Raw genomic sequence first — 12,459 nt, 5'->3', positions numbered from 1 at the left:
ATAGCAATCATCCAATGATAACCCAAAGACAAGAGAACCTGCTAGATGGTGGAGAGATTGGGTAATGAAGTAAACCCCTTGTGCCAGGTCCAATTTAAAAAGTAAAGTTGCGCGAATTTGATTTGAAAACGCGCCAAGAACTGACACCAATTTTGAATACGCTGGATTAACCCACACGCTGGGATAAGTTTCATCTCCTCTTGTGTCAGCTCCGCATATTGTGGTTATACTTCCTTTCCACCCTATGGAGGCCTTGTGCCTCCTATTCTGTTTCCCATTATTTCTAAGGTATGTAGGGATCTGCACCCTATTGAATTTTCACAGTCCAGTAGTTCTAGGTGACTAGCTCGCAAGTTAGCACCACCTGGTGTAGCGATGCTGGGTATGCTAAATACTACATAATATTATGGCTCTTTTTTACAGCTATGGCAGCTGAGTGTATATTAAATCATTAGGGGCTCCACCATGGGAAAGTGCGCCAGTAGCAAAACTTATTTATGCCGTACTAGCTAACACATTACTAATTATTCCTTAATTGCCTAGTAAAGCCGCCGCTTCTGTGGACGGGTCTTCGTAAACACACCCGTGATACAACCAGCCAATACTTATCACAATGTCCCAAGCAAACAAAGATGGGTTATCCCCGAATTATATGCAGGTAGGTTCTATAATATCATCCGCACTCGTATTCAGGAAATGAAGCCTTGAACAATGTTACTGCAAAACCATGGCACATGAACCTGGAAGAGTCATCAAATAGACCCCACCAGAGTGCTAACAGTATCCAGGTCTTGAAGGATATCTCTTCGTACGTGGTTCCACCTGAGACTCGAATCCGACAGACTTTTCTGACCTCTGTAAGGGGTGAAAAAGCAGCTGAAGCACTGGAAGACCATTTGACAAACCTGGAATCCCAGCTGGACAGGCTCCTTGCTGCCATTGAGAACAATAAAGAATCCCAGGAGTATGATGGCAATAGCAATCGTCATACAAAGGGAAATTTCACGAAGCCGAGTTATCTATGAATAGCCGCTCCAGATGAAATTGACCATCTGTTTCCTTTTCGATGACGCCGACTTCAGTGATGATGCCGTCGATGAGTGTCGAGGGAGTAACATCGAATGCTGGATTCCAGACGTTGATACCCTTTGCAGCAATGTGCACAGTTTCTAACTTCACGATATCAGCTGAATGATCTCCATCGACAGGCCCTTTGATTTTGGTGACTTCAGCTGCTGGCCGCTCCTCGATGACGATATCTTCACCCGATTTGGTGCCGAGATCAATTGTCGTGAGTGGCGCGGCAACAAGGAATTTCACGCCGTGGTATTTGGCTAGTACTGCTAAACCATATGTACCTATTTTGTTGGCAGTATCTCCATTGGCTGCCACTCTGTCCGCCCCAACCACGATTGCGTCCACTTCAGCTTTCGTATTAGCAAGCAGTGCAGCTACCATTGAGTCGGTTATCAATGTAGCAGGAAGTTTATCATGGACAAGTTCGAAAGCTGTCAGGCGGCTGCCTTGGTTGTAAGGTCTAGTCTCGGTGCAATATGCATGTTCCAGGGCCATTTTTGAAGCCAACGCTCGTATCACGCCCAGGGCTGTTCCATAGCCCGAAGTTGCAAGCGAGCTAATAAATCCATTCAGTACTCAGATAACACAATCATCAAGGCAAATGCTTACCCAGTGTTACAATGCGTCAGAACTGTAGCTGTTGACTTGCGTGCTGCAAGTGCATGCTTGATAATCCACTCAGCACCATTTTTACCAATCTTCATATTATCGTCCAGGTCCTTGGTCATCATATCCTCTGCGGCGCGGATGAAATGCTCCGCAACAGTACGCCCAGTTGCACCAGGGGTATCCGCATGATCTGAAATGGTTGATTCGAGTTTGCGAGCAGCATCACTGAGATTGACAGCAGTCGGTCTGCTGCTCACTAAGTAATCCAACTTTTCCCTGATAAAAAGTTTCACCTCTTCTGCTCCCGATGATAGTTTATCGTGGACTATGAGTGTATTTAACTCTGACGCGAGTGCAAGGGCTGCAACTATTGCAATGGCCGGTGCGCCCCTGACTCTCATTTCCTTGATTGCATGCCAGGCGTCTTCAGATGTCTGGATTGTAATGAACTTTTCCACGTATGGGAGCTGTAGCTGGTCAATGATGGCTAACTTGCCATGGCTATACCTGATTGCTTGTAACATCGATGTCATTGGTACTGCAACCGCCTTTGCTGGATCTGTATGGTAATTATGAGTATGGCGAGCAGTTGGATGAGGGGATTTTGAATGGGATTCTACTGGACACTAGACCAAATCTGGCAACTCTTATGTACCACATATTTTGCCATACATTCCTAGTCATGCTTGTGTGTAACTCAACCCATGCTCCACACCTAATTTGACTGTATGATTAATTAATCATGCCAAAGTTCTGTAACAGACCTTGGGGCATTTCTACAAGAGTGGTATGGCCGGCAAGCTGGTGTAGTGGTAGGACGCCAGCCGGGCATTCCTTCCGTATCCAGAAAGATAGCCCCCATTATCTTTGTGCCTACTAGGGGTTACAGGTTCAAATTCATTGCCAACTTGACATTCTTTACCACATGAAAGACCCATCAAGGTCATGTAGCTCCTTACCATACTAGTGCTTGGTGGTATAGTATGACCACATGACAAGGATGTGTATATCCATCTCCGCAGTATGAAGCACTTAGGAAAATCATTAATCTATGAACATATTATATCAATAGCTACTACTATGATAATAGGGTAGCATGTCCTAAATAATGATCTAGGACCCAGACGCAACTCCCCTGAACTTTTCTCTTAAGTCACCTTACTCTACTATCTTATTAAACTATAAGTAAGGATTTCCCTACAGGCTAGGCAGGCTAAACCCCAATATTATAGTAGTTATTAATACTATTAGATTTACCCCTAGGATTATTAGATTTATATATTAGATTATATTATACTACATAAACTTCCTTACATAGTTAAAATCTCATAACCTTAAAAGCTGTCTATATTATATTACTATATTGGATTAATGTTCATTGCAATGGGAGTAGAGCTTTTGCATGTAAGGGTAGGGGTAGGCCTGCAGCTGCCCCTTGTACCTGTCATATTAGTATTAAAGGGTTCTAGTCCCCCCTCCTCCCTTTTATAATTCTACCTAAGCTATGAAGGAGTGTGATAACCTAAATAATTATATATAATAAATATAATCACTAGATATTACTATTATAATATCAACAGCTACACTAGAGGTTTGGTATGATCTATAAGTATATAGTGATATATAGTAACTATTATTATTATATATATAATTATTTAGATTATCTTGCTCCTTTATAGCTTAGGTAGAGTTATAAAAGGGGGCTAGAATTCTTTAATATAGGTATAATATATATAGGGTAGCTACAGGCCTACCCCCTACCTTTATATAATTTAAAAGCTCTACCTTCTATTATGATAAATATTATTATATCTAGTAGTATATCTAGATTAAGTAATTACTTAATACCTAATATAAAGAAGGTCTAAAAGATCTATTAAATAATTTAATCTAGATTATAGTATAACTATGATATATAGTTATAATACTACTAAGAATATTACTAATAATATTTTATCCTTACTATTCTTAAACTAGTAGATATATATTAGATTAATTATTTTAACCTCCTTAGATTAATCTATATACTAAAGATAATAAAGATTTATTATAGGATATTTTAGCTCTTTCCTAATATAATATTATAATAGTAAATATGATTAATGATTCTAAGTCTTCTAGAAAGTAATAAAGATATATTTAATATCCTAATCTTAGAAAAAGAGATAAATTTAGATTAATAAAATTATTTAATAGATTTAAAGTAATATTAATAAGTATAAATTTAGAAATTATAACCCTAAATTAACTATCCTTTTTTATTAATAAAATAAATAATACTAAACCTATATCTCCTAATATAAAGATCTCTTAAACTTAGTCTACTACTAGTAGTAATAATTTTAGAATAGGTTATATTTAATTTTAAGAATTATTTATAATAGCTATTTAAGATATAATTAAAATAGCTAGAGTAGAATAAACTAATTATATAATTAAATGATTAAGTAACTGTAGACTATATATAATTATTAAGATTATATCTAGCTAAAGAATAATATAAGAGTTATATTTATTACTCTTAATCTAGCTATTCTCTTTTAGTTTTTATTAAAGTTCTTAAATTATATTAAAAGATCTCTAGTCTTAAGCCTATCTCTATACATAATAATAAATATAATAAAAATACTATAATAAAGAAGTTTAAGAGAATTAATAAGTACTTTTATAATAAGTACTTTTATAATAAGTACTTTTATAATAAGTACTTTTATAATAAGTAAACTTATACTTAAAAAATTACTATTAAAATTAAAACAATTCTTATAATTAAATATTATCTGATAAACTAGGCTAAAAAGTAATAGGATATTTATAAATATAATATTAAATATAATTTAATAATTATTATTATTACTTTAGAGTTTAGATACTTTTAAATAATAAATCTAAAATAACTTTAGTAAGATTAAAGAAGAGAATAGATATTAGAAAGAATATAAAAAGTATATTTAAGAAAATTAAATAATATAATTATATACTACTTCTCTTATTAAAGCTACTAAATATATTAAGTTTAAAATTTTTAATAATATATTAATCTAAAGGTTTATTACTAACTTAAAGCTAGTTTTATATATTTATTAAATAAAAAATTATAATACTTACTTCTTTTAATAATATATTTTATATTTTTTTAAATATAAATAAGGGGTTCTTTTATATACTTAGATATAACTTTAATTATTTAGTAAAATTAATAGTTATTAAACTAATCTAATAGATATTAATCTTAATACTATTATAGTATATCTAGATTATCTAAAGAAAAAAGAGATATATAAATAAAAAATCTAGCACTAAAATAATTAAGTATATTTTAATTATAAATAAAAAGGCTATAATACTTAGGCTTATATTATACTAAAGTAATTAAAATCTAATTATAAGAAGTAGTTAGGAAATAAGAAAGACTACTAAATATAAAAGTATAAGTTAGTTAATTATTAAAAGCTTCTAATATTAAGGACTATAAGGTATTTAATAATTTTAAATCTCTAAAAGAAGATAATAATTCTAATAATAATAATAAGAAGGAGAATTAGCCTCTATAAAATAGTATATTTAATATAATAAAGATAAAACTAAAAGATTATAAGTATACTAATACTTATCTAAATACTCTTAGATTAGATATTCTCTATTTTCTTATTAATATTAAGATTTTTTAAATAGTAGTCTCCTCTCTAAGTACTATTAGATTATAGCTCTAGTTATATATTTATTTTAAAATATTTAGCTAATTTATTACCTCCTTTATAGTTTTAATTCTAGAGAATATCTAAACTACTATAGATCTAATTACTAAATAATAAAGTTATATATATATCATACTAAGTTTAAATTCTACTAAGGATAGGTAATTAGTACTATATAGTTATTTATTCTTTAGCTAGTACTTAAGGCTTTCCTATTATAATTATCCCTAAGGCTAATAAGAAATAGTAAATATATATTAACTATTACTTACTTAATAAGGTAACTATTAAGAATACCTATAAGGTATTATAAATTTAAGAGCTTCTAGATTAAGTAGATTAAGCTAAATATCTTTTAAAGCTTAATCTCCTCTCTAGATATTAGTAGTTATAAATAGGTAAATAATTAATTCTAAAGATAGCTTTTAATATATTATTTAGTAAGTTTAAATTCTTAGTAATGCCTTTTAGCCTTTATAATATACCTATAATATTCTAAATAATAATAAATAATATTATATAAGATCTTAACTTTATAGTAGTCTACCTTAATAATATCTTAATTTTTTTAGGCTTAGATAAAGAGCCCTAAGATTATATTTAATAGATGCTTAATTAACTCCAAAAATATTAATTATATATAAAAATCTCTAAATATATATTTACTAAAAGAGAATTAGAATTTTATAGTTATATTATTAATAATAAATTTATTTAACTAGTACTTATAAAGCTTAAGGTTATAAAAGATATAGCTAAAATTAATAAATATCTATAAAGTTTAATAATTCTTAGGACTAGCTATATACTATTACTAATTTATATAAAAGTTTATAAGAATTATAGCTCCTCTTTATAAACTTTTAAAAGAATTAGATACTTTATTTTATAAAAAGAAGTTTTAATCTATAGTCTAGAATACTTAATATTAGTAAGTATTTATTATACTAAAGAATACTATAATATATATACCTATTTTAAAGATTACTAATCCTAAACTACTATATTAAATTAAGACTAATACCTCTAAATAGGTACTTAGTATAGTACTTCTCTAATAAGATAAAAAGGGATAGGAGTATCTAGTAGTATTTAATAAATAAAAGCTTAATAATACTAAAAAGAACTACTTAATATATAAGAAAGAACTTATAATTAAGAAAGTATTATAATAATAAGATTATTATATTAATAGTAGTAAACCTATTATAGTTATAATAGATTATAAAAGCCTTCAGTATCTAGCTAATATAAAGATATATTTAAAATATCTTATATATTAAGTTAAAGAATTTTAAATATATAATCTAGTTATATAATATTATAAAGGAACTAAAGTAATTATTCTTAATATAATTAGTTATTAACCTAACTCTATTAAAGAAGGTTTAGTAAATATAATATAAGTACCTACTCTTAGTTTATCTATAATATAATAATAATAAATAAGTAGTAAATAATATTTTTATAGCTTACTAAACTTATCTAAATCTAAATATTCCTAGTAATATTAAAGTAAAGATTTAAATATTAATATTAAACTTTTAATTAAAGATAGAGTATATTAATTATTAATCTACTAATTAATTATACTATATTAATAAAGATATTAAAATACTATATCTTAAAATTCTCTAAGTAGATTTTATATCCTAGCTATATAACTAGTTTAGTTATCTAGCTTATTTTATCTTACTTAGAGTTATTTATATCTATATTTAATCAAGAATTTAAAGAGATATTTAAGAGATTACTAGAAGCTATCTAAATTATTAGATTATAAAGTCTTTAAGACTAAATCTTAAATATAAAACTATATAGTATATAGTAAAGAAGGATATCTAGCTATTTAAAAAATAAAGAATTAATTTTATTAGATATTTATTAATAAACCTAAATAATAATTAGTAGATTATTATTATAGTTAATTATATAATAGTTACATTATAATAAAAGTAATATCTAATATAAAAGATAAAATATTAGCTTATTTCCTTTATAAAGAGATCTTTATTAACTATAAAGTATTTAAAGAACTACTTTTAGATAATAATATAAACCTTCTATACTAAGTTATAAAAGTATATATTAAGATTCTTAAAGTAAAATATTATATAATAACTCTAAATTATCTTAAAACTAATAGTAAAAATAAGAATATAAATAACTTACTTAGAAAGATATTAATAAAGTATATTATAAATAAACTAATATATCTCTAAGATAAATATCTATCTCTAGCTATTTTTATAGTATAAGTATATATTTATATATAAATAAAGCTATTACTATTCTATCTTCTTTTATAATATATATTTATTATTACCTAGTTATCTATAACCTAATTTAATTAATTATTAAATAAATTAAAATATAATTATAATATATTAACTATATATAATCCCTAGCTAATAAGAAATTATTTATATATATAATTAAAAAAAATATAATTTAAAATAGTAATATAGGAATTATAATATAAATATAATTAATAGGTTCTTATCTATAATAAATTCCTTTAAAAGTTCTAGAGTAAATAATTTAGACTATATTAAATTATTTAATTATACCTACTTAGTACTTATACTATTACTAAAATCTAATAGATATATAATAAAGAATCTTATAAATATCTAATAATTAGTAGAAGCTAATATTAGGAAGAACCTAAAGGAATTATAGATATTAGCTATATAAATATAATAATTATAGAGGATAAGATTATTAATCTATATATCTATTAAAATATAAAAAGTATTTATGAAGATTAATAACCCCTTGTTCTTATATTATAAATTTTTAGATAGCTTAAAAGAATTAGGAATTTACTAAATATTTAAAAGTATATTTAAAGTAGGTAAGAGAGAGTATCTTAATAATATATAATAAATAAGATTTTAAGAATATATTACTATCCCTAGGGACTAATTAGGTTTATTAATAAAAGATAAAAATATAATATAACGGATCTTTTTTTAAAGAATTAATTAGTTTTGGAAGTAAGAGAGAGTAGTAGATTCTAATATTTTATTAATTTTTTTAAAAGGCTAGTTATATATTATAAGACTATTACTATTAAGAGCTTAAAGCCTACCTTATTTAGGGAAATAACTATATAAATTAGAAAGAAATAAAATTAGAATAGAAAAGAAGAGAAGAAATAATATATATTAAGATTAGACATCTAAAAAGTAGACTTATATAAATAAAATAAATACTCTATATCTTTATTATACTAGATATAATTAGTATATATATTAGTATAAAGAGAGTAATATTTACTATTAAAATTAATAAATAATATTAGAAGTAATATAAGAATAAAATATATCTTAATTATCTATATAAGGTAAATATAGCTTATCTTATTACTATATTATTCAAGGAGGAAAGTATTATAATATATCTAGATTTTAAGTTCTTTAAAAGAACTTATTTATTTTAAGTAGCCTAATTAATATTATAAACTAGGTTAAGTAATATTATATAAAATATCTAAGAACTTATTAACTTATAGTTAATTTTATCTTTAGCTATTTATATAGCCTTAGTATACTCTAAGATATTTAATATACTTATAAAGTTATCTAAATAAATATAGAAAAAAGTATAAAGAATACTAATATAATCTATATTTAAAAAAGATAAGAGAAGGCTATTAATTTATATAAGGAGAAGCTTAGCTAGGAGATAAGATATTAAACTATAAACTATAAAATATTATATATAATAAAGTATAGAAAGTTAGAAGTATTTATACTTAGGCTATATATACTAGTAGTAAATACTTACTTATTTATTTATAATTATTGGTTAATTCTATCTTTATTAATTTTTATTTATTTATTACTATAAAGTAACTATATATATAAAGTAATATTTATTATAGTTTTTTATTTACTAATCTAGGTTACTAATTACTTAGGTAACTTACTTATTATTATTACTAAGTAAATTAATCTAATTATACCCCTTACTTATTATATAGAAATATATTAAGCTATTACTAAGATTATTCTAAAATAGAATTATAAAGAAATAATTAGTTAATTTTAAAGATATTAATAAAGAAATAAAGATATTTAAATATTATATCTAGTAATTAATATCTTTTAGTAATAGTTAAACTCTATAATATAACCCTATAACTATAGTAGTAGATACTAACTTAGATTTATAACTTCTATTAATAATCAAGAACTTTATAGACTAAGTTTAGTCTAGATAGGAGAGGATATAATATTAACTACTATATTAGAGGTTTAGTATAATCTATATGTATATAGTAATATCTAATAATTATTATTATTGTATATATAGTTATTTAGATTATTATATTCCTTAATAGCTTAGATAGGATTATAAAAGGGGGCTAGAATCCTTTAATATTAATAGGATATATATAGGGTAGCTATAGGCCTACCCCCTACCCTTATATAATTTGAAGGCTCTACTCCCATTATGATGAACATTATCCCACTATATAATATTTCTAAGCTTTATTCTTTATAGGGCTATATATAGCTTAATAGCTAAGACTTATAATCTTATAAGGGTTAAATAATAGTAGAGTAATATAATATATAGTTTCTTAGCTAGCCTATAAATCTAATATAGGTAATAAGGTCTATAAGAGTTACTAGAAACTTAAGCTTTAGGATTACTATATATTTATTTTCTATTATTATTATACTAAAAGATAATATATTTTATCTAAGTAACCAGACTAATAGAAATCTAATAAATATTTTCTAGGGTAATAATATTATTCTTATCTTATTATATTTAGATAGAAATTTAGATATATATTATATATAATCTTTAAAAATTTTACTACACAGTATAAAGTTATTAATATAAATATATAAAAGATTCTTATTATTCTAAAAATTAAATCTACTTATTATTAAATATAGGGTATATTATTAATAAAGCCTATAGGATATATATAGAAGTATTCTTGCCTCCTATATATAATAATATCTATAAACTATTAGGAATCAGGTATGATAGCTACTAATAAAATATTAATATTATATCTATAAGAGATATATATAGATATCTAGTATACTTAGCTATAATTTTTATCTATAACGGTATTAGATAGAGATTAGGAATAACTACTATATTAATTCTATAGAAATTAATAACTACTTAGCTCTTTATTTTCTATTTACTAATTATTAGTTAATAATAAAGACTAGTAAGAATAGAAATAGAGGCTTATTAAACTTTAGTAGTAGGAGTATAGATTAAGATAGAGGGTCTAAGATATATACTAGAGCTCCTAATAGTATAATATTTATTATAAAACTTATTTATCTAAGCTTATATAGGCTATTAAATATTTTATCTATTATCTACTAGTATCTAGAACTAATAGATAGAATTTTACTAATTTCTTAACTTATTATTCCTAGCTATCTTTAAGATAAGTCTATATCTATCTTTTTTTAGGTACTCTAACTATATTAGTATTTATCTATACTAATAGATAGGCTATAAGTATATTTTTATGTCACGGGCTAGAAGCCTAATAAATCTATAACCTAGATTTGGACAGTAAGAAATTACTAAAAGGTTCTAACTAGGGCTGTGATGGCTAAATATAAAAAGGAGTATATAAATAGTAGGTAAGATCACATAATAAGATTAATTACTATATTAATTACTATAAGAGTTATATAACTACTAGTGTTCCTACTAGATAAGAGTTTATTAGTACCTAAGGCAGATTATAAATACCTAGTAGGCTTAAATATTTAGTAGGCCCTATCTGCTACACTATCCCCCCCTTTAAATTAAGGCTAGTATGCCTCCTATATAGTAAGTACTACTATATTAGTAAGGTTTATAGCTAGCTCCTAAGTAGGCTGCTTATAGCCTACCTACTTAATAAAGTACTCTATTTAATAGTCTTATCTAATATATTTCTTATACTCCTGTAAGATCTTCTTAATAGTATATTCTACTTTACTATTAACTAGGACTACTAGTAGCTAGTACTTATTATTTAACTAGCTTAGGAATAGATTACTAGTAGTAGGATATAGTAGACTAATATAGAATATATTATATATACCTAGTAGAGTATCTAATTAGTAAGTATATAATCTAATAGCTTTAAGCACTATAGACTTTATATACTATATATTAAGCTTCCTACTTAGGTAATCTATTTAAATATTCTATAAGTCTAATTATACTTTTAATTTAATAGTATATTATAGGGCTACTAAGTAAGAGTAGTTTAAGTACTTCTCCTAGTACTATTAGGCTATAGCTAGTTCTAACTATACTATATTAGTAGCTTTTCTTATCTTTATTATAATTACTTTAGCCTTAATCTTTAGTAAATAGGCTATATAGATAGTAGCTACCTTATAGTCTAGCTCTTTAATCTCTAATAGTTTAATATTATACCTATAATCTAGGAAGAATAGGCTAACCCCTATACTAGCTATATCCTAGCTATTAATTATTAGTTAGGCTATTAGTAGTAGTAACTTCTAATTAGTCTATATATAGTTATAGAAGTTCCTAAGGTAGGCCTCTAATATTATATTTATTTATTTAATCTACCTATCTATTTACAGGTAGAAGGCTATTAAGAGATATTATTAGATACCTAGTTATTTATAAAAGTACTCCTAGAACTAGCTAATAAACTATAGACTATAGTCTAAAGTAATTATACTAGCTAGGAATACTATAATAACTAATAAATTAATTAATTAGTAGTTAAATAATTATCTTAGAATCTATTTACTTATAAGGTACTAAAATTATACCCTTTCTAAGCCTATTACTTATTACTATAATATCTTTATAGCTATTAAAGGTAGGTAGCTTTATAATAAAGTTAATAGCTATCTTATACTACTTATAATCTAGGATTAATAATAGCTTAAGTAATCTCTAATATTACTTATACTACTATATATAGTTAGTACTATACTTATTATAGTTCTATATAAATTATTAAATATCTATAGAGAGCTCTAGCTAGTAGAAGTTCTAGGTAATTATTAAGTATAGTATATTCTTTCTAGGATAGCCTATTAATACTAAGTTA

General features: G+C 25.4%; 1 protein-coding gene across 1 annotated transcript; it reads right to left on the bottom strand.

Annotated features, from left to right (window-relative positions):
• Window positions 1–1,002: 1,002 nt before the first annotated feature.
• ALT_5090 (S-methyl-5-thioribose-1-phosphate isomerase) lies at window positions 1,003–2,219 on the bottom strand (the record flags this gene model as incomplete). Its single annotated transcript, XM_089599860.1, has 2 exons — window positions 1,003–1,633; window positions 1,687–2,219. 2 exons carry the CDS (start codon window positions 2,217–2,219, stop codon window positions 1,003–1,005), a joined length of 1,164 nt encoding a protein of 387 aa, XP_089455737.1.
• Between the last annotated feature and the right edge of the window lie 10,240 nt (window positions 2,220–12,459).

Source organism: Aspergillus lentulus, assembly GCF_001445615.1.
Source record: "Aspergillus lentulus DNA, contig: Alt09, strain: IFM 54703, whole genome shotgun sequence".
NCBI classification, from domain to species: Eukaryota; Fungi; Ascomycota; class Eurotiomycetes; order Eurotiales; family Aspergillaceae; genus Aspergillus; species Aspergillus lentulus.
Note: the sequence above shows the minus strand (reverse complement) of the source record. Positions and strands in the feature narration are given on the sequence as shown.